The sequence below is a fragment of the Heterocephalus glaber genome, unplaced genomic scaffold (assembly GCF_053883595.1).
Source record: "Heterocephalus glaber isolate CG9 unplaced genomic scaffold, H.glaber_assembly_v1.0 deba00001773, whole genome shotgun sequence".
In the NCBI taxonomy this organism is placed as follows: Eukaryota; Metazoa; Chordata; class Mammalia; order Rodentia; family Bathyergidae; genus Heterocephalus; species Heterocephalus glaber.
Window position 1 is genome coordinate 10,499,355 of NW_028258463.1, and position 23,591 is coordinate 10,522,945.

At 45.0% G+C, this 23,591-nt stretch overlaps 2 protein-coding genes across 5 annotated transcripts; both read right to left on the bottom strand.

Annotated features, from left to right (window-relative positions):
- Window positions 1-5,390: 5,390 nt before the first annotated feature.
- Window positions 5,391-6,431, bottom strand: LOC147821055 (uncharacterized). Of its 4 annotated transcripts, none has more exons than XM_087202634.1 (2): window positions 6,201-6,431; window positions 5,391-5,795 (listed from the first exon to the last, which is right to left on the bottom strand). In XM_087202634.1, exons 1-2 carry the CDS (start codon window positions 6,389-6,391, stop codon window positions 5,465-5,467), a joined length of 522 nt encoding a protein of 173 aa, XP_087058760.1. In that variant the 5' UTR covers window positions 6,392-6,431; the 3' UTR covers window positions 5,391-5,464. The 4 variants fall into 4 exon arrangements, with proteins under 4 accessions (XP_087058760.1, XP_087058759.1, XP_087058758.1 ...); XM_087202633.1 differs by having other exon boundaries at window positions 5,391-5,825; XM_087202632.1 differs by having other exon boundaries at window positions 5,391-5,755; window positions 6,101-6,431.
- Window positions 6,432-15,587: 9,156 nt separating this feature from the next.
- Window positions 15,588-16,799, bottom strand: LOC147821056 (uncharacterized). Its single transcript, XM_087202638.1, has one exon. It carries the CDS (start codon window positions 16,681-16,683, stop codon window positions 16,048-16,050), a length of 636 nt encoding a protein of 211 aa, XP_087058764.1. The 5' UTR covers window positions 16,684-16,799; the 3' UTR covers window positions 15,588-16,047.
- Window positions 16,800-23,591: the final 6,792 nt, after the last annotated feature.

Genomic DNA, 23,591 nt, shown 5'->3' on the forward strand with positions numbered 1-23,591 from the left:
AACAGTATTTGAAAGGGGCAGAGAATGTGACAGGGCACAGGGGGAAGATTTAGGTGAGGGCTGTGTTAGAGGAAGGAGACAAATGCCACTCTAGAGAAGTGACAACAGCTGTAGAACAGGGTGCGTTAGACACCTCAGAGGGCCGGGGATTTAGCTCAGTGGTTCCGCCGCCTGCCTCACAAGCACAGGGTCCCAAGTTTGATCCCCAGTTCCAAAAAAAAAACACATCTTAGAGAACTGAACCCGAGACAGTTTCAAGATGGACAATAGAGATAATGAGAGAACTCATCATCAGAGAAGATTCTTAATTTAATATGCTTTTTATGCATATGCATGCATACTTTTTACAATTAAGCTCCTCCTGATAGAAAACAATTACTTGTCATTTTAAAACATGCATGATAAGATACCATCCCAAAGTAATAACCCAAATGACTAATTGGAACCAAAACTTCTCAGAATTTATATTACAAAGGATTAATATTTTATAAAGGACTTCTAAATACTATAGCTTAGAAAAAATATCACCTGCTAATGGGGAAAAAAAGTAAATATTCCACATAATGATGCCCAATTTCATATACAGCAAGTGAAATGAAGTTACATGGGTTACTGAGACGACGTCTCATCTGTCAGATTGACAAACACTAAAACTTTGTCAGTGCCCTCTGATAGTGAGGCAGTGGAAAGGACATATTTGTACCTTTCTTATGGGAGCTTAACTATAATGAACAGCGATATTCTTTGACCTAGATATTCCAGTTCTATGAAGTATCTCAGTGATACTCAGGCAGAATAGGAAGAAATGTTCCACAGAGTTATTTATCAGAGTTCTGTTTGTAAAACCAAAACAAAATTACAGCAATAAAACTCGACACAACGTGGTTGCCCTGCAGTAGGACACTGATTCCTATATCAGAGTACTATACAGTTAAGAAAGGAGGACATAGCTCTATACGCTACTAGAAAGTAATCTCCAGGATACACCCATGAAGCAGATGGAGAAAAACATATATCATGCTCTACAATATGTCTAAAAGGCCCAAGAGACAAATATGAAAATATATCTCTTTACATTTAAAAATGATGAAGAATAAAGAGAGAGATGAAATGAGGAAATAAGAAAAGGGGACTTCCACTTCAAGATAGAGAGCAGGACTGATTTACCTCCTGCGTAAAGCAATTGAAAAAGCAGGCAAAATAAGCAACACACTGGTGGTTAGACATTGGCTGCCAGAGAGGGCAGGATAACGACTTCTGGGAGAGAAGAAGCACATGGTGTGATGTCTACGCAGAAGGAGCACTCCTTGGCACTGACACAGTTCCCCAAACAGCCCGTGTCCCCAGGGCCAGTGTGAAAGCCTTGTAACTCGTGTGTCATGGGTTAGTGTGCTCGGAAGAGTATCACCTCAGGAACAGGCCATTTTGCCCTCCACTAAAGGCCAACTTGATCCCATCTCTCAGAGCCAAGAAGCAAGTCTGATAATCACAGGCAAAGTGTCAGTGAAATAAGATTAGGAAGAGCTGCAGACCAGCTGGAAACCTTGTACCTACTGTCAGCGATGCTGCATTGTACACTACACTTGCAATTTTTGAAGAGGGTGCACCTCATAGGAAGTGTTCTTATCTCAGTAACATAAAATTCACTTTAAAAAGCAAGTCTGAAAAAGACTCAAGCTGTTAGTAACTTACTTGCAACCTCAAACAACCAATTAATTTGGACTAATTTATTGCATTGTGGAAGATTATTTTTTAACTTGTAAAGACACTTTTTTGTTTAATATGTATTTTTTAAACATCTCCCTGGTGACTGAATTCTACTTTTGCCATTGAAATTGACTCGAATGCCTCAAAACAGGTAAATATTGTAAAGTGCACATCTTCATCTCTCATGTGGACAGAAATGTACAGGGCAATTAAATTATTTTAACACATACAAATGCCCCTTTCTTCTGCTTTGTGATTTTCACCCTGTTTTTGTTTATTAAAAGCTTTTTAATTTTATTATGCTCTGCAATCTGCCAAAAAGTCAGGTCTTTTTAAAATCGTCATAGTTGTTTTTCCTATCTGATATGACCAGTCCTTTTAAAATAAGTTAAAATTATTTCTGATTAACAAAAAAATACATTATTTATAAAATTTTTTAAAAGGTAAATCACAAACTTTGAGAAAATACAGAACATTTACCCACAAAAGGCTTATATAGAGAGCATACAAAGCACTCTTACTACTCAGTCAGATTATAGACACCCCAGAAATGGGCAAAAGATTTAAACATGTACCCATCAAAGAAAGAAAGACAGTGTCACTTGAGCCCATGAAAAGATATCCAACATCATTAAAAATTAGGAAAATGCAAAATATACCACAACGAGGTAACAGCGTACACTCTCCAGAATGCTTAAATTCAACAAACATGGTCATACCAAGCACCAGGATGGTGTGAATCCCTCAGGGGTTTTGTACAAGGTGGAGATAGAAAGCCGCACTTTATAAACAGTTTGGCAGCTTCTTGAAGAGTTAAAGTTACACCTGCCATATGCCCAGCCATTCCCTCCAAAGTAATTTCCCCAAGAGAAATAAAAGCACATGTCCATTCAAAGATTTGTTCACAAATATTCATGGTAACTTTGTTTGTAATAGAAAAATCTGGAGACAACTGAGCAGGCAAATGGATAAGCAAATTTGATATGTCCTTGCAAGAAAATTCTCCATGATGAAAGAAATAATTATTGCTAATACGCGACAGCTTGCACCTCAATATATTTTAGTGAGTGAGAGGCCAGCATAACAGTGTACATAATGTACTTAATGTGTGCTTCTATTTATATAAAATTCTAGAAAACGCAGGCAAAAGGAGAGTGCCAGCAGATCAGTAGCTGCCTAGGAGTGGGTGTGGGGAGGGATTTTGCAGCAGGTGACAAACGTTCATTATCTGGGTGACAGGGTTGCTTTCCTGAGTATGTACATATACCAAAATATCAAGTTCTGCACCTTTAGTGCACAGTTTATTGTAGATCACTTGTAACTTAATGAAGCTGAGAAAAGAAAAAAAGAGAATGAAAATATCAACCCTAACATTTTTTCAGAAGGCTGACACACAGAGGGTAGAAGCAATGGGATGGAGAAGATAAAGATGGAGGCGGATGTTGCATTCTTGAATATGCCACGTTCTGCAGCTTTGACTCTGAATTCATGTAAATATTTTGCCTAATCATATGACAAAATTAAACTGTAAAAATCTCTCAAGATCATGTAAACAACAACCACCCCCACAACAGAACCTCAGTGTAGATCCAGGCATTACCTCGGAGAAAGGAATTAGCTCAAGACCAAAATGTTCTTTCAAAAACCTGAGATACAATCAAATCTCTTAAGTTGTTTTCCACAATCACATTGTTATTTTCAGTATTGGCAATGTTAGACCGAGATTGTTGTGCAAACATGGAATGAAGAAAATGAGTCATTCCATTGAAGAAGTGTTGCTTTTGCCATCCGAGAAAGAAGATGCGAAGGTAGGAGATAGAAAGTTACATAAAAACCCTGTTCTCAGTAGTTCTCAGTAGAAACTTCATGAAGTAGTGTATCTTTTGAATACATATTTTGTAACTGTGGCTACGGAAAGAGCTGGGATGGGACAGTGTTTAACTTGGAAGTAATGAGCATTCTTTCATTTCAATGTACGGTTTCCAATACCATGCTCCTCAAAGGAGCCAGGACTCCTGATTATGTCTGGGGGAGGAAATGTACACGGAAGTCTAGAGTATCTCGATGTATCCAAATGATAAAACCTTCAGCGTTTACTACATTCAGATCAAAAGGACTCAGAGGCCAGCTTCCATAGGGATGTAAGCTGTGCACCATCAAATGCCAAAATCCGTGAGTTCTTATTGGTAGGAATTTTTAAAAAGGAGGAAAACCTCTCTTTGGTCACATTTGGCTCATGCAAGCTGGTAAATAAATGGAGAGAATCGAGCATTCTTTTTGACTTTTCTGGAATATTATTCATCAGCATAACCGCATGTTCTCTATGGAATTATCCCTTCTCATCGACGGCAAAAAGGGATAATGGAATTGTAGGATCACAATTTTCCATGCCTCATGAAATAATGGCTCTGGGTGATGAATCCTGCTCACGTGATAGAGAGGTGAGCAAGTGGACAGTATGTGCCACCTGGTGAGACGCACACCACCACCCACGAGCAGTCATGGAGTCCTGCAGGCCTCCGGGGGTTGGGGGTCCCCTTATCAGATTCATCATCAGAGTGAAGTACCTTGTAATGTTATTGATGTGTGGCAAGGTAGGAGAAGAGAGTGCAGGAATCCTCTCTGATTTGCCTTTGAAGACTGAGGCTTCCGCATCATCTTTAAGGAAAGGGTGGCCCCAGGCTTAGTAAGGGAGACCAAACCATGTCTGCAGGTGCAGAGGGTTCAGGAAAATTCAGGAACCCATGATCCTCAGCTTCACCAACTCAGACGCTGCCATCCCACCTCTCAGGTCCTAGCTCCCTCCCCGCTAGGGCCTCGACCTGGGCATGGCAGAATGTTCCACGCAGAGGAAATAAGGACTTATGGGGATCTGCTAGTCTGTTCTTGAGTCCTAGGCTTGGCACTCAGCTTCTGCTACCCTCAGTTTGCAGGTGAGGAGGTTGTGTGCTCGCAAGCCCTGACTGTCTCACGGATTCTGCTTGATCACTTTGATCTTTCCTTGTGATTTTTACCAAATCACATTTCCTGCCAGATACAAACATCCAATTGCACTGTCTTTAGTTACTATGAACTGCTTTCATGAATACATAATATCAAGAGAAAGATGTTTCAGAAAACATCTAGAATCTTTCCAAAATAAATTTTTTTTCTGATTTTTAATCCATGAATTTCTTCCATGTTGTCTAAGAACCTAAGAAACTGTTCATGAAAACTAGGCTGGGTGATACATGACGCTTGATCTGGACCAAAACTGACAAAGCTCTGCTGTCTGTCCTTCAAGTCTGGGTGAAATGCAATGGTCCAGACAGAGTAAAAACTCATAGAGAAGAATATGATCACACTGAATTCTCTGTGTGGAAAGGTGATGGTTTATTTTGGCATACAGATGTAACACAGGAAGATTTGGAGATTAAGGATTATAAAAGACAACTTTCAGTTAAGAGAGAAGCTATAAAAATCCATAAGATAGGAATAAATATTGTGGATCCCTGACCTTGACAACTGAGCACTCAAAAATTTTTTAAAAGACACTGGAGAGAATTGGTCAGGTCAGTACCACAGCTGGTGCATTACAAGGAAATTCACACTGGGTGGGAGGGATATATCCACATGGAAGATGAGACCCAGGCCAGAATGTGCTTCTAAGACCCAACTCAGCCGAGCAGCATCTAGCCCTTCGTCTGTCCTAATGTCCAGCACAAGTCTGTGTCAGTGGGGAGAGGGCAGGAGGAGGGGGTGGGCGCAAGACAGGGGCTCAGCAGCAAGGGATGGCACAGCACATGGGGCGGGGGCAGGTGGAGATGACGCAGGTGGGGTGGTAGCAAGAGGTGTGGCAGGACACCTGGCCGCACACGGGGCGCAGGCAGCAGGACCAGCAAGGGCGGCGGCAGCTGGAGCCACAGCAGCTGGAACTACCACAGGAGGGGCGGCAGCAGCTGGAGATGCAGCACTGGGGCCTGCAGCAGCTGGGCTGGCAGCAGCTGGAGATGCAGCAGCTGGGGCGGCAGCATTGGGGTCTGCAGCAGGTGGGCTGGCAGCAGGAGGGGCGGCAGCAGCTGGAGATGCAGCACTGGGGCCTGCAGCAGCTGGGCTGGCAGCAGCTGGAGATGCAGCAGCTGGGGCGGCAGCACTGGGGTCTGCAGCAGGTGGGCTGGCAGCAGGTGGGGCGGCAGCAGCTGGAGATGCAGCACTGGGGCCTGCAGCAGCTGGGCTGGCAGCAGCTGGAGATGCAGCAGCTGGAGATGCAGCACTGGGGCCTGCAGCAGGTGGGCTGGCAGCAGGTGGGGCGGCAGCAGCTGGAGATGCAGCACTGGGGCCTGCAGCAGCTGGGCTGGCAGCAGCTGGAGATGCAGCAGCTGGGGCGGCAGCATTGGGGTCTGCAGCAGGTGGGCTGGCAGCAGGAGGGGCGGCAGCAGCTGGAGATGCAGCACTGGGGCCTGCAGCAGGTGGGCTGGCAGCAGGTGGGGCGGCAGCAGCTGGAGATGCAGCACTGGGGCCTGCAGCAGCTGGGCTGGCAGCACACAGACTGGCAGCACTGGGGCCTGCAGCAGCTGGACACACAGCAGCTGGGGCGGCAGCAGGTGGTCCTGCAGCACGTGGGCTGGCAGCAGCTGGGCTGGCAGCAGCTCTCCTGGCCACAGCCCTGCTCAGAGCAGACGGAGCCACAACAGGAGTTGACCATGGTGTCCGAGGTTGGAGGTGCTGAGTGGGTTTCCAGGAGAGTGAGGTTTGTGTTTGGAGGCTCCATGCTGTGAATCCCCTTTTATACCCAGCTGAGATGTTTCTGTGTTTATGAAATGACCATTTCCTTGTTTTGTTTACATGACAGAAATGCAATTAACAAATTGTGTTTTTCTACTGAAAACTCCCAATATGTAGAAAGTAATTATTACCCTTTCCTCCAGTTTCCTGGTTGTTCCCATGTGAATCACCTCTAAGGGCTCATCCCTGGTTGCAACATCACATTGCTTTGATCTCTGAGTATCATATGATGTAGGGAAGTCACTGTCTCTTGCCTGTTTCTCACTTTGCTGTGATTTGGGAACAGCTTCTGATGTGGTGAGGGTCCCCAGTGGACAAATGCATATTTCAATTACAGGCCATGTTGGTATGGAAAAGGAAGTAAATTCCTCTTTTTGAGTGTGAAAAATGAGGAAGCTCTGATTTGTGAGTGTATTCTGGGTGGTCATCAGGGTAACAACATTCCTAGGACATTCCGAGCTATGTTCATTCTCACCACCCTGAGGCACCTTGAAACAGTTAGCAGGGATTCAGTTTTTTGAGGACTGAAGAGTCTCCTGGAATTGACCTGTGTCCATCTTCAGAACTGTCCTCTAGACTCAGGTAGGGTAATTTAAAAAATAATTTTTAAACTACCTGCTGGAATATCACAACAAGTCATCTTTATGAATTATTGACATTCTACTAAAATATTTTCTTATGTTTTGAGATAAAAACCTAGCAGTTTTCTAAATTTTACAGAGACATTAAGGAGAATATAAAAGACAAATTCCTCAGGTCATATTTGACTAGAGAAAAACTGCATCCATAGAGTTTTTAAATCAAAGCCTCACATAATTATGGTCCAAAATAAGGACTCTCGGGGCAGAAAAATATTATTGAAGAAAAGAACAAATTGGCTTCAGGATATCCCCTTGTCCTGCAGAGGGGTCACTGAGGACTCTGCATCCTCCTGGTCATCTTTCCTAGCGGTGCGAGCACCACTGGCCTTTGGTGTTTTCCTTGGCTCTGCTCAAAGCAAAGTCCACCCTCCACTGGCCTTTGCTCATACTTTATATATGCGTGGATTCTATGATTTCATTCTCTATCAGAAATACATGTATCTGCTGGTTCCTTCTACAATATAAACTCCATTTGTGGAGGGACCATGCTTTGTTCCTCTCTGCCTGCCAAAGCCTGAAATAGAATGAGTTGCTGTTAAAAGAGATATCTGCTTAGTGAATGAAGATTTTGTGGAGGGCTTCAAGGGACACACTGACCTCTGAGAATATGTATCATTCATATACATGGAGAGAAAAGGGATTCCAAGGAAGGAGCACACAACTGGGTCTGGACATATCCCTGGCCTGCTATGATGAAAACTATTGCTGTTAGGTCTCTTATGAGAAGTACTGAGAGACAAGTTAATAGAACTGGGGAGAGATTTCAGGTATCCTGGAATCCTGAGAGAAATAGTGGGGAGCTATGAAAAGCCAGGAATAGTAATTTATATGCAATGGACAATTTATTTTAATTTTTGATCTGCCTCTAAAGTCCAAAAGCACTCTGGGATTTCTGGGCACAGAGATTGTTCAAAAGTTTAAAGTCAGGCAGGGTCAGACATGCTTTCGGCATCAGGTGATGGCAATAAACATAATACACATAGCTTGCTTGTTAAAAAATAATAAAATTTTTGGCTGGTAACAAATAGAGGTACAATGAAATGTGTTAATCATCTTTCCATCTCCATAACAAAATACCTGAGAGAGTCAATGTAACAAAGAGGGAAGGTTTATTTTGGTTCAGAGTTTGTAGTTTCCACTCCAGGATCTTTTGTTTTTGTGGCTTTCCAGGCCTGTGACCAGGCAGCACTTTAGGAGGAGTATGAGGCAGAGCAAAAGCCACTCATCTGTGGCCTGAAAGCTATGGGGTCCCACAAAATTGAGGCCCCACAATTTCTTTTCCAGGCCCCTAGCGACCCAAGAGCTCTCCTGAGATCCCAGCACTCTAAGGTCCCAGCTCCACCCAATGATACCACACAGGGTTACCAGCCTTTAGCACACAGGCCCTGGGGGGACCTTCCAGAACGAAATCATAGCACAATGGCTCTTTGTAAAAGTTATTTTTAATGTGTCAGTTTTTAAAATTATCACAGTAAGCGACACATTGCCGTGAATCCCCCTGGTTCTTGTAAAAGTCCTAAAAGGTATCCCAATGTAACTGTGTGTTTCTACACTTCACACTGGTCTCTGGGCATAATTCATGTCCCCAACCTCCTGAAAATAGATGATCTGAAACTTGTAAAGCATGAGCAAATTAGAAAGGCTAAGTTGCACCCCCGCAAAGAAGAACTTGGAAAAGTAAAAGGCAACCTAGGGTTGAGGAAGGAAACTAGACATCAAAAGATGAGCATGGTGTTGGGCATGGAGATGCTCTGGCGGCATCTGTCTCCCTGGGAGCCTGAGCCACGTGGAGACGCAGAGCTGTGGTTTGATCCCTGCTTAGCCAGCACCAGGCCCATGCTCCTCATCACTTGCCTTTCTGCAAAGTCAGATAGGAAAGAAACAACTTTTTAACTCTCATGTTCCTTTTTGATGCAGTTAGATTTTTTGGTTTCCGGGGCTGTGTCAGAGTTTGAAAGGCTTTTCCAGTTACAAATTTAAACAAACATTGCCCCATAATGTCCACTAACTTCAAGATGTCATGCTTTCTTTCTTTAAGTATTTAGGAATATTAGGAATGAATAAAGATATAAGATATAGGGTCCACATGTTTTAAGATCAGGTACGACCATAGCCCAACACCATGTATTAAACAAAACATCTTTCCCATTTCTCTGAATTCCTTCATGGATGTTGTGTATCTCCAGACTCGATTTTTAACTCACTAATGATTCTTCGTGCACCGGTACCACAATCATCGATACATAGTGTTAACTTGCTCAAACACAGGGGTCCCTGCCCTCAGAATTAATGGGCAACTGGTTGGCCTAGGTTGGCTAAGGGGTCACTCTGGAAAGAGCTCCTGGTAAAGTTCTTTTTACACACTGAGGCCAGCCAGAGCAACTGCAGAAACTACCTTGTGTATTCATCCAGGGCCCACTGTCAGCCTACAGGAGCTGTCTTCCTTATACCTTGGCCAGAAAGGACTATTAAGATGGATTTGTGGGATTAAAACTCCTGTTTTTGCTACTTCCTCAATGAAAACATCATTTGTTGCTGTATTGCTTAGGATTTCTTACCTAGAAGGGCTTAAGCATCTCCAAAGATGTGTACTTAGCATGGCCAAATGAAACAAAGTGAAGAGTAGACCTGATTGTGTTTTATTGACTTAAAATCCACTACCCTCGCTCTACATTTAGGTAAAGCTGATGTCACCACAAAATAATCAACCCCAGTCACATTTCCTCATTCATATTTATCTCTGTTCTGGCTTTCTGTATCTTAACTTCTCTAGTATCACTTTTGGACCTTTTGGGGCACCATAGTTCTCCCTCAAGGCAATTATCATGCTTGAGTGCCTGGTCTTACTAAACCTAAGAAGCCTTGCATGCTGTGCCTGGGCTCTCCACCCACGTTCTGACAGAAGACTGCAGACCAGCGCTCCTTGTTGTTACGAGCCCTGGGTGCTGAGCATCCCTTAACTCATTGAAACCTATGCAAATAGTCCTCTCACCACACAGGGTGCCATCTTGTTCTCTGTCTTGTAAAAGCCAGAAATTACACTATAGCTCGTATACTATAAAATTGAAAGGGCCATGTAAAGTCCCTGTGCTTTGATTGAGTTCCATCTAACAATGCATTCCATTAAAACCAGTGTTTGTATCTTGTAATTAGAAGTTGTCAAAGAAGAACATAAAGGAAGATGAAAGATTTGCGAATCTTAATGAAGGAAAAGCAGGTCTGTACTCCGTAGAACAATCTAGTGCAATTGGAAAGGGGTAAGCCTGAAAGTGTCCGAAAACATTTGAATGATATTTGAAGCATACGTCACCCAACAATGTTGAGGTGGAACCCACGTTATGCCAGTTTCTCTTCATTTTGTCCCTTGACATATTAAGACACTTTTTAAATTTTCAAAATAAAATAATCAACTTAGTACACTTGTTATTGGGAAATATAACACTACTAGTATAAAATATGGAAATTTGAGTTTAAAGCAGTTTTAAAACTTATACAGCTAACGCTGGAAGAAGAAACACAGTCAGGTGAAATTTAGGCAACTTCCGGAAGTTCACCTGACTGGAATTTTAAAGGACGTTTAAGGCCTATATCAAAACTTAGTTTTGGTAAGTGAAACAGCTATACAAACTTTCCTGGTGTTTCGTCAAAGAGAATGCTATTCAGGCCCAAAGTAGTATTTCAACAGCAATAAAGCTACATTTGTTGAGAACTTATATGCCAGGCCCTGTGATTGGTGTATTACATGGATTAGGTCCTTAAACCTTTGAAGAATGCAATGTATTTCTCTATTTCACAGAAAAGAAACCTGATGCCTGAGGAGGTTAATAACTTCCCCGTGTCACAGGCCAAATGGTCGGTGCATCCTGATTCCAACACTGGTGACATGTATCCCCTACAGTGGGACAAAGGTGGGTCTGTGTGTGAAGTGACAGGTACACATGCACACCCCCCCACATAAACACACACCGTTAACAAATCAGGAGATTTCAGTATCAGGGAAAAGATGGTTTATTGAGAATACAAAGAAACAATGCTCTATGAGATCATCATAATTAGCATACACTTAGAATGAAGAATTGCTTGTCTAAAAATAGATGCACTTGGGGTGTGGCTTCAAAATCTTTTAACAAATGTGTTTTCATCTACTGTTTCCCAGAAGAAGTGAATGCAACTCCAAAGGCCACATTGGAAGAGGGTTTGGTAATCACTGGGAGGCTATGATGTATGTTACGTGACTAGGGAATAGTCACTCATAATGGGACAGAGATGACAGCCAGAGCTCAGCAGCAAGGGATGGCACAGCACATGGGGCGGGGGCAGGTGGAGATGATGCAGGTGGGGTGGTAGCAAGAGGTGTGGCAGGACACCTGGCCACACACGGGGCGCAGGCAGCAGGACCAGCAGGGGCGGCAGCAGCTGGAGCCACAGCAGCTGGGGCGGCAGCACTGGGGTCTGCAGCAGGTGGTCTGGCAGCAGGTGGGGTGGCAGCAGCTGGAGATGCAACAGCTGGGCCTGCAGCAGGTGGGCCTGCAGCAGGTGGTCTGGCAGCAGGAGGGGCGGCAGCAGCTAGAAATACAGCAGCTGGGCCCGCAGCAGCTGGGCTGGCAGCACACAGACTGGCAGCACTGGGGCCTGCAGCAGCTGGACACACAGCAGCTGGGGCGGCAGCAGGTGGTCCTGCAGCACGTGGGCTGGCAGCAGCTGGGCTGGCAGCAGCTCTCCTGGCCACAGCCCTGCTCAGAGCAGACGGAGCCACAACAGGAGTTGACCATGGTGTCGGAGGTTGGAGGTGCTGGGTGAGTTTCCAGGACAGTGAGGCTCTGGAGTTTGGAGTCTCCTTGTGGAACAACCTTTTATACCCTTCCCATTTTCCTGTCATTAATATGTTTTCCTTGTTTTTATTTACTGAATACCTACGTAATTATTAAACTATGCAATAGTGTTTGTACTTTTAGTTGTATAATTTGTTGGAAATGAAATCTTTGTCCAGTTGCAATCAATTCTCCTGATGTGCTTTTCCCCCTGACTTGTACTGAATGGCATCTAGCAGACCACACTTGTCACTTCTTCCACCAGGGCTGTCACGTGAGGCTTTGCCTCCACAACTCCATCCCTCACACTCTCCTCCCAGATCCCCACCACCAGGGCAATTGGCCACTCATATTTCCAGAAATCTTCCACTGACCAATGGGGAGGGAGTCCATGCACTTAGGGTGGTGTCCGCTGGGATAGGAGGACAAAGCTCTTGTGTGTGGGTCATCCCTGAGCAATGAGGAAGCTCTCCATGCATGTCATGTTGGTGACCTCTTCGTCCCTGGAATGGCTTTCCCTGGATGTGTCCTGGGCTCAGTCCTTAAACTTCGGTCAGGCAACTTATCTGTGTAGATGTGACATCAATTCCACATTGTTTCTTAAACTGCTACTTTGCTGTCTTGTGTGCTTATATCCTGTCTCTCCATCTGGCCTCTTAGATTCTGGGACATTTAATATCATTTTTACCTCTTATCTCATTAATTAAAAGTATTTCACGAGTAGAGCCAAAAAATTTTTTTTGAATAATCAAAACCTGCATCTCTTCAGAACTTACTCTCAGAGCCGGATAATCCATGAGCGCATTTAGGGTCACTCTGAAATGCCAGTGGATTTTAATAAATTCCACCTCACTGAATTCCAGTCTTCTTATCCTCTACTTGGGGTGCACTTTGTCAGACACTGGTGGCCTATGCATCCCTGAAGCGCCATTTGGGACCTTTCTGGTACAATGTAAACGTTTTCGTAAATGTTCTGTGTCTCACATCCATCTCCTGTGTCCTGAGCATCCACCCCGGTCATCTAGAGGCTTGTGAATCCACAGGTGGCTGGGCATCCCCCAGAATTTCTGAGTATTGGGGGAGCCTCGGGCCCTGGATTTCTAATGAGCACTCAGAGATGCTGACACTCGAGTTCTGAGGGCCACACCGGGAGACCTCCTGCTTGCTCTATTCATTAGATACCAAGTTCCTGCGTTGTTTAGAAAGCTGACAGATTGAATAAGTCATCTAGAGACACCTATTGCCAGTGCTGGGGTTAGAAGTGCAATTTAGGCTGGCAATGTAGCTCAGTGGCACTGCGCCTGCCTTGCAAGTGCAAGGTCCTGAGTTTGATTCCCGGTACCGGGGCGGGGGGCGGGGGGCGGGGAGAAGTGCAATTTAGTCTCCTCCTGGGGAGGAGGTGGGGGAGCAATGTCAAAGCAGCTCCTGGTTGTGCTATTTCAGTGAAAACCATTGTGCTCGTAGGCAGTAAACAAGTTAACACGTTAAATATATTCCAACATTAACATTTCTCATCAGGTTTTACTCTTCACGATCAAGTAAAATTCACATGCACTGAAATGGACACCTGCTAAGTTTATTGAATGAGTTTTAACAAATGGATACATCTAGCAAACTTCCCTACCTGTGAAGAGGCACATTTACATTTACATTATGACATTTAGTTATACCAGAAAGTTCACGACCGTCGCAGTGAACCCCTCCAACAACAGGCAGTGAGTACAACTAATAATTAGTTGTAACCTAGAATACAAACAGCTGGTACATAGTACAATTTCTTTTCTGTCTGGCATCTTTAGTCTGGCATATGTCAGAATTTCTGTGTTGATGCATAACTCCCAAATTCCTTCAGAGCTGCACTAATGAGCACCAACCCATCCATTTAATTATCTAACCAATTTCAGGGCAGGATGACCAACTATCCGTGACTGCTTAGCACTGTGGGCATTCCAGAACCCAAGGCTTCCATTGTAACAATTAGGAAGAGCCAGGAAACAACAGAGGAGTTGCTAATCCTAGGATATCATCCTTAATTTAATTAAGACCGTGACTCTTGCAATAATTGCATCACACTAAACTGCTTGGCAAATGCTTGATTTACATGTTTCCATTTTATGTGCTGCTGCTTGCAGAGCTGGAAAATATGAAAGATATCAATAGTTAGATTATGAGGCCAGGTGATACCTGGAGTGGGAGGGTCTCACTGGATTTGCTGTCGATGAGGAGCTAGGACGAAATCACAGCCTCAGGCCAGTGATTCTCAAAGTTGCTGCATGCAAACATCACCTGGGGAGTGACGGAAATTGTCTGCCCCTGGTTTCTGCCTCAGAAATCTTGATTTCTTTGGTCTGTGGTCCGGCCTGGGATCCAGGGAATTTTTTAAGCTCCTTTAGATAAATCTAATGGGCAGCCAGGGTTCGAAACCCACCCCTTTAAACTATCTGTACTGTGTGCTTTTGTATAAGAATAAATTAGAACAAAAGTAGCTAAAATAATTAAAGTATAATTGTTGGTATCTAAATAATAGAAAATGATGCAGAATTTGAAACGCAGAGCTCTGAGTATTGCAGACAGAAACACTGATGGTTATCTCCACTCTTTAGGTCACTTCAACATCCAAGTCAACAATCCCACCTCAGGGTGCCCATTCAGAAGCTCATGTGACTGCAGAGTGCACACGTCCCTTGCCCTGTTCTCCAGTCCTGTCCTCAGCTCTCGGGAGCAACGTCATCTGGAGCTTTGGGCCCGACCACACCCTCTGCTCCTGTCGCAAGTGGCCTGCAGCTGCTGGGACGGAGGAGGAGAGCAAGGCGCAGCCCCTGGCCGCTAGAAGCAGCAGATCTCAGCGGCCACACCCCAGATGAGGTAAAACCACTGAGCCACATTTTGGCCCTGATGCTTCTACCTTTCTGACTTGCTTCCTGCGGTTTCTTCCAGATTTGTCCTGTAAGGATTAACTCACGAGACTTTTGAACTGAATCCCTGTTTTAGTTTCTACGTTTAGTGAATTCGACCAAGCACACCCGCATACAACGGCAATCCTAACAGTCACCTTCTGGGTGGGAAGCACTAACAGCGCCACTGTTCCCGGCTGCGGGTGCACTAATGTGACCCAGAATAGGAAGGAGGAGGAGAAGGGAGAAGACTAGATAAGAACAGTGCTAAAGCTGCAGCAGCAGCAAAGTGCTCAGAAGATTTTCCAGGTTAGCGCACAAAAACCCAAGAGTCAATCTTGATGCCCTGGCAGCCACTGCTTCCAAACGGAACCGGGCTGGAGGGCAGCAACCCCGGGAATAGGAACTCGGGTGAGTTAGACCTCCTGTACTCAGGACCAACCCATATACAAGGGTTTAAGACCCAGTGGTTTTTTAGGAAATGAACCCTGGAAGTGCTGCAGAAATGAACTTGGGAAATGTCCAGGACCAGGAAGGAAGCCAGTGTGGGTGACACAATGAGCAGAGTGTGGGGGGCAGCTGTGGCCTAGTCCCACTGAGGACTTGTAGGAGGTGCTCTTGCTGGAGGGGAAGTGAGCGAGGGTATTTGCTCACCAACCCCATGGCACTGGGTGAGCTCTGATCCTTCACTGTCCTGCCCAGAGCTGGGTCCTCAACCAGAGAAAGTCCCCAGGCAGAGGGCAGGTGCTGCTGAAGACCCAGCTGTCCTGCTGTATCAGAGGAAGAGCACTGTGGGACACAGCTGGCCAGCCTGAACCCAACTGCCATCTTCTCCTTATTCCTTAGGGATGAGCTACAGATAAATGGACAGAGAAAGACAACTGAGGAAGGGAAAGTAAAGAGGTGCAACAGCTTTATCTTTATGTGACTGCAAAAATTAGGATTTATTGAGATATGGAAATATTTCCATGTAAGAAAATATGACAGAGCAATTTTTTTAGAGCAAATATTTTGATGAGGGTGACGTAAGAGTCGAAAGATTTCAGAGAAATTTCAAATCGTCTTCATTTGAGAGAGATTAACTTGGTGGATAAGGGACAGTATATGTGGAGCCCAAAATCACCCCAGGTGGAACTGAAGCTTTGTAAAGGCTCCACATGACTCAGCTGCCCCATGGACTGCATCGGGGCTGACTGATGGTGAAGAACAGGAGCGGGTAGGGCAGAGCACTCAGCAGCAAGAAGAGCTAGAGCAGCTAGGGTGGCAGCAGGTGGTCCGGCAGCAGGTGGGCTGGCAGCAGGTGGGTCTGCAGCAGATGGGCTGGCAGCACTGGGGCCTGCAGCAGATGGGCTGGCAGCACTGGGGCCTGCAGCAGCTGGGCTGGCAGCAGCTTGGGCGGCAGCAGCTGGAGATGCAGCAGGAAGGTCTACAGCAGCTGGGCCTGCAGCAGCTGGGCTGGCAGCACACAGACTGGCAGCACTGGGGCCTGCAGCAGCTGGACACACAGCAGCTAGGCCTGCAGCAGCTGGGCTGGCAGCACACAGACTGGCAGCACTGGGGCCTGCAGCAGCTGGACACACAGCAGCTGGGCCTGCAGCAGCTGGGCTGGCAGCACACAGACTGGCAGCACTGGGGCCTGCAGCAGCTGGACACACAGCAGCTGGGCCTGCAGCAGCTGGGCTGGCAGCACACAGACTGGCAGCACTGGGGCCTGCAGCAGCTGGACACACAGCAGCTGGGGCGGCAGCAGGTGGTCCTGCAGCACGTGGGCTGGCAGCAGCTGGGCTGGCAGCAGCTGGGCTGGCAGCAGCTCTCCTGGCCACAGCCCTGCTCAGAGCAGACGGAGCCACAACAGGAGTTGACCATGGTGTCGGAAGTTGGAGGTTCTGGGTTGGTTCTGAGATGGAGGGTCTGTGAGGTTTGGAAGCCTCCTGTCCCTGGTCCCCTTTTATACCCTGCTAAGCAGCTGTTGTCACTAGGAGCAGCGCTTTTCCTTGTTATTGTTTGTGTTAATAAACAGACAATTATCTAATTAGTTAAGTATATTTTCCTGATGAAATTTTCATGGTAGGTGCAAAGCATTATTTCCTTTTTCTGATGTGTTTTGATTCATCCACCATTCTTCCTCATTGACTTCCCAAGTTTCTTCCTTGCTTCAACTTCTTCAAAGACAGCAGACACATGAGGTTACTCTTCTTGGTACAGTACGTCCAGTGTCACTGTACAGCGCTCCGTGCCTACCCTTGAGTAATGGTGATAGATCTGTCTGGTGACTCGGGAGCAGGAAGCTGCATTTTAGTCTGCTGCACATTCATTTCGGGTTGGAGTGTGAAACATAGACCACTGGCATAGAACAAGGAGGCCATTAGGACTTGCCCCTTCCCCACTGTCAATGAGGATCCCCATTCCAGACATTTTTGGGAAACACAGGAGTATTTCAAGATGGAGACCACGTTCTGGTCCTGAGCATTTCCAATAAGGGATGCTGCATTTGTCCATCACTTTCACAGCCCTACTTTAACCATAAACCTATCACATGATTAGATGAATTTTTAAGGTGAAATTGCATAATGTCGGCATTTGGGGCAATCTCTAGGTCTAGCATCATGGTGGGGCTTCCATCCAAGAAGATGAATATACACTTTTATAATGTGAAGACACAAAGCTGTTTCTAAGAAAGAAAGAGTGCCCAGTGGCTAGCTTGTGGTTATTTACCTTCCTCCTCCTGTGCATGTTTTGTATCCTTACATTGTAAACTTCTTGAAAAAGAAACAAAAAATGATCTCCAGGTAAAAAAAAAGAGTTGAAAAAAAAAAAACCTGAATGATGGTGTTGATGTTTTTTTCTTACCAGCAACAAACCTTCAAAACTCATTTCTGCAGCCTTTTGGGGGAAAATGACTGCAGAGCCCAGCTATACAGTAGGGTGCTGGTCCCTGAATTCGGCGGTGTGGGCTTATTTTCCTTCTGTCCTTTACTTCCTGTCTCCATGGCCTTAACACCTTACATCAACTCGTGCTTTCTTTCCTCAGGGTCTATTTGAGCCAGATGACCCAGCATCTTTGTCTCGGACTTTATTCACACCTGACTTCTTGCTCTCTCTGTTGAATTACTGAGCTCTGTACCGAGATCTATAGTTCCTCACATCATTCAGGTAGTTATTAGACTTCATTCTTTAGGTTTTTGTTTTTTTTTTCAAATCAGTATAGAATAAAAGGTTAAAGGATGCAAATAGACCCATCCAATTGTCTGGGTGACTAGCATTTCAAAACAGGAAACGCTGCCAATTTACCATTTGGCTGCCTGGGGATCAAGAAACAGGCAGTCCCGGACTAATTGGCTACTGTGTGATGAATCCTTAAATGCTTAACTAAGACCATTGGAAGACCAGCTAATAGGTATATGCTTAGCACGTTAATGTGCTTAGCAAATACTTGATTGATTTGTTTCCATTCACAGGTCTATGTTTGTAAATCTGTAGAGGTGAAAGATTTCGATCACTGATGTATCTTGAGTGGGGAAGCTCTTACACTGGGCTTGCTATACAAGAAAACGGGCTAAATAAGAAAGACATAGAAGAGAGACTTTTTCATTATTAGGAGAAAGGTTTCTACATAAATGTAGAAGGATTGAGAAAACCCTGTCACCATAGCTTCCGAGGCAGAGTGTGCTGTCATTGTCCACCGGTGGAGGTGGACGCAGCCCCAGCCCCTCGCCCCGGGGCTGAATTCTCATCTGACTGTTGGGGTGAGGGCCTGGGGTCAGAAGTTTCTAATGGTCCTCAGGTTACCATGACAGGCAGCAGACTTCGAGACCTGCCTCCTTGAATTATCTACATCGTGTGCATCCGTGTGGAATTCAGTTGAGAAAGGAGATGGCAACAAAAATTAAGTTTCAATGGATGGCTTCTAAAGAAAATATCCCAAAGGAGAAACACTGAACTCTGACTGCTGGAGACTGCAACACTGATAATCTTCTTTATTTTATACCACTCTAACACCAAAACCAGTTCCCCGTGGATGAGGACTGCCCCAATGGGGCAGGAAGCACAGGGGAAAATTACTGTACCAGTTCCCTGAGGCTTTAAATAAACTCGGAACCAAGGGAGACAGTGCTCTGTGTGCTCCGGGCTAAACGCCACGCGTGATCTAGTGAAATAGGATGGCTAATTCATATTAAAGCTATGCTCACAAATGAAAGGAAACCTGTCCAAACTCTTCATTTCTTTAAACACATGGCATAGTGGGGGGGGTGTATTTTTTTCTGTTATGTAATTTTTTGTTTTCAAATTGGATGTTTTTGTCTTTTAGAAGAAGTGACATAAAAGAACTAGGTTAAACAAACCCTGGGGAAATTTGAATGGAGTGGATACATATTTACCGTCCAAGAAATGTGTTATGCTTGCCATTAACCTGGACCCATCATAATAATCCTTTTTTAAAAAAGCATGTAAAAAAGGGGTTTTATTGTCAGGTTTTATGTTAGTGCACAATTTATTTTCTAAATACCTGGTATACATTTTGCCTGTAGGGGGCCAGGGATTTAGCTCAGTGGTTCTGGCGCCTGCCTTGCAAGCGCAAGGTCCCGAGTTCCATCCCCGGTACCAAAAAAACAAAAAACAACATTTTGCCTGTAGGTAAAATGTACTATTAGTTGGTAAATTATAGAGTTTTAATTATAATAGCATGATCTTAGTAGAGACACCTGCAGTATCATCTCTGATTAATAGGAAAATTCACATGTATCAATCCAAGGAAGCAGTTTCACAATAAAATCAAGCTCAACCTAAGTATCTTAAAACATGTATTAAACAGTGTTGCCAGTCTTGGCATGAAGTGGGCAAACATCGACATGCGAGACACGGGCTGGGAAAGTCTAGGGTGAGCAGTAAAAGAACTTAGGACTATGGAAGAGTTAGGAGTTTCTGACACACACTAGGAGAGAACAGCAGCTGAGTTCCAAGACAGCACCGGGCCAAGAGGGCGACAGGGTGGGGATTCTTTTTCTTTTCTTTTCTCTTCTTATTTTGGTACCGGAGATCGAACTCAGGACCTTGTGCTTGCGAGGCAGGTGCTGGAACCACTGAGCTAAATCCCCGGCCCCTAGGCTGGGGGTTCTTAAGGGATCGCAGACCCGGGAAAGAGATAGGGCATGCAGTTATCTCAGAAACCATTTCCCAGGGCCCCGTGTGCCCTCACCTTTCAGGAGCATCTGCACAGTAACTAAGGTTGTACGTGAAGGTGCAGGTTGTTTACTTCAGCCTTGTGGAAGGGCCCTCTCTGCCTCACTGGACCCCACGGTGTTTGGGACACTGTTAGCTCATTGTCTTTCGGCTGCTTAGCGTGCACTGGGCAGATTGCTTCAATGGTGGAATTTTGCTTTTGAGAGTTTTAGCCACCACCCCCTTTTTGCGGTGATGGATAATCACCATGTGTACTGTGAGACCTAACTAACTCCATTTTAAAGTTTGACTCCATCTTAAAATAAGACAGTGAGGTGGCCTTGACATAAATTCCACTTCACTGAAGTCAACTATTCCCCTAGTCTCCTTTGTGCCCATAAAATAATGATAAAATGTCCTTGCTGTGGGACAACAGATAAAAAGACACAGCTCCTAACTCAATCCTCTGTCTGCCCAGAAAACAGATGCTCCCGAGCCCATTATCTATAGAACATTCTGTCAATGTGCTGATTGTTCCTTTTTCCTATAAACTACATGCAGCCACCCCTCAACCCCCCATGCTTGCTAAACATCAACCAATCATGTAACTGCTAAATGGAACATCCCCAAACCTTGCAGCAGCCACAATAAAAACCCTGCTGATTTGGAATTCGGGGCTCTCAATCCTGATCCGCTGCATCGGTGACGGTTGAGTGCCCCTGCTCGAGCTTGAATAAACAACCCTCGTGTGTTTACATCGGAATGGGCTCCTTGGTGGTCTTTGGGGACTTCGCAATCTGGGCACAACAGTACCGGAGCGATATTTAAAGTCAGGGAAACCCCGTCCACCACTCGCTGAATACCGTTTTGTTCTCAGATGACCTTCAGTGACCGCTTCCTCTCATCTTAAATAAGCATTTCAGTTCACTGGAAATTTTTAAAGCCTTTGTTAAGAAACACATACATAAACGATACATGAAATATACATGGTTAATATAATAAATTATTATTGAGTAGTCAAAGGCCCAGGATAAGGGCACAACTTTTTAAACACCAAGCAGACCCTATGTGTATTTCCTCGGTCATATCTCCCTGCCTTCACCCAGAAACAATCACTACAAAGAGTTTCAAAGTAGCCTTTCTTATTACTTTTCAAAATATGAACACGACCTAGGTACATATTCCTAAAAATAGTTTATTTTACATGTTTTTGGATTCTATGTAAATAGTATCTCACCATATATATATATATATATATATATATATAGACACACACACACACACATTTTATATTTATACACTGTGCTCAATGTTAGGCACTCACTGTGACAGATGATCTATAAAGTGGGCCCCAATTATTGAATATTCTGGTGTTCACAGCACGAAAGTTCTTGGTTAGCGACTAACTGCTAACCCACAGCATAGGCAGCATTCAGAGGCTAACTGACACGGAACGGTGACTCCTCTCGCTGCCCCGCTGTCTCACACGGACTCTGTCACTGTCTGTGAGGACCCCCGCTGCTGTGGGCGAGAGGTCCATGTGGCAAAGCTGAGTTCCGCCTCCACTCGACACCCAACAAGGCACCCAGACTCTCACCCCAATGATATTAGGAACCTAATACTCCCAGCAACCCCAGAACTGAACTTGGAAGTGGATCCTTCCAAGATGAGACCCAGTACCAGCCAACACCTCACTGAAGCCTTGTGAATGACCAGGAAGCCCAGGATGCAGCCAGCTATGTTGATCGTTGACTCACAAAAACAATGGCATAATGTATGTGTTGCATGTTAACTTGCTATGCTTTTTAGTAAAACAACAGGTGACTAATCCAGATTTATGTGGGCCTGCATAACCCACAGAAGAGGAGGAGGAAAGGATCAGAGGGTGCAGAGACACAGGGGCACAAGAATAGATCTGGCCCTCAGGCCTGAAACACAACACACTGTCTTTTCTCCCTGCATGCCTCAGGGATGGGGCCAGGCAGTCAGCAGCATCGCTGAGAAACTCAGTAGTGTCTTTTCTCTTAAAGTCAAGATGTGTGGTAGATACTATTGTTGCCAAATGTAGTTACCCAGGGATAATGGGAATGATAAGGTTACAAAGTAACAAAGCTTAGATTGAAGCATTTTACTATAAAATTTAATTGAGTGTAGTCCTATGATGGACAACAATTTAGGAATGGCACCATTGATATTGGTGACCCTCTCAGTAGGACCTATGAGTAGGTAGTAAAAATGGTCCACTCATGATGTAGAATCCTGTGGATCCCTACCTGTATCTGAATATTTTAAAGAGCTTGACAATGAGTGGACGAAGTGTGAGATAAGCAGTTCCAATGGAAAGCCATGATCCCTCGTCCAGATTTTGATCATAACACAGGTCTGAGAACTATGATCCATCAACTAAAAGGAAGCAAGTCCTCCAGGAGAAAGAGCCACAGCAAATCTATAGACACTGATCTCTCCAATCCAATTCAGAAGGTACCTGCAGCAGTGTACTGGGAGAGTGAGCTACATGTCTGTCGGATGGTATCGGATACCAGATCTAGGTCTACACTGACAATAGGACACCAAACTACCAACATGGCCCCATAAGAATACGGCAGTGGTTGTGATAAACTAACAGCAGTCTTGATCCAGGTGAGGCCCATGGTCTGCTCATTGGATGTACAGACACCCGGGTCATTGTTTTCCCAGTTCACAAGTGCACAACCAAGCACTTTCTTTTCTTAAGCTATGCACTAAGAAGTGCTACTTTGGAAAGTCCAAGCAAAGCCCCTGAAGATACCTAATCCACCCCACCATCCCCCAGGTAAGCTAGTAAATAAAACCCAGAGATTAACACCACCTGCAGACTTGAAAATGCAAGGCGGTGATCCTGTCATGTTTCTATGGAATGCTCTAGCTCAGTTCCCAGAAAACCAAGGAGATCCTAACAGATAACAGCAGATGATCGCAGGTCCTTCAAATAAGAGATCCAGTTGTAGCTGCTGTGATCTATGTGCAAACTTGAAGAGAACAGACTGACAGTCTGTGAGGTGGGATGTGTGGAAACTGAACTGGCAAATGGAGCCATTAAAAGAGGTCAAAAAAAGTGTGGAGAGGGAGAGGCAGAAGTGGATCCTGTTACGCGGAACCCATGGAAGTATGGGTCCATTGTCTAGCCCAGGGCCATGTAGTTCTGCCTTTTGTCACAGTAGAGTCCAAAGGGATGTAGACCTTCTGAACACTACATAGCATCACAGTGACCAAATGCTGGTGACATTGCATTAGCCACACCTGACGAACTGGAAACATGGACTATGGATTCCTCTGGACAAAATACCTGCACTCCAGGAGATAAGTCTGGCAAGGATCCCAGGGGCTGCCACATGGCATGCTGTTCAGGAGTCCAGTGTGGAGAACACTGGGATGCTGTGCTGAGCACCTGCCCTGCCCAAGGGAGCCCAACTCAGAGGCTCTAGAAAGTCACCACCCCTTGAGGACATCAGCCACTTCCTTGTTTTGGATTAGGGTAGTGTGTGTGTGTGTGTGTGTGTGTGTGTAACAGTATTTACATTAGGTTTCTGGCTGGGTAAGGGTCTGTTTTTTCAGCTTGTGGTGCCTCTATGAGC

Coding starts and splice junctions, on each gene's coding strand:
- LOC147821056 (XM_087202638.1), bottom strand. CDS start 16,683: ATGGTCAACTCCTGTTGTGGCTCCGTCTGCTCTGAGCAGGGCTGTGGC.
- LOC147821055 (XM_087202631.1), bottom strand. CDS start 6,391: ATGGTCAACTCCTGTTGTGGCTCCGTCTGCTCTGAGCAGGGCTGTGGC.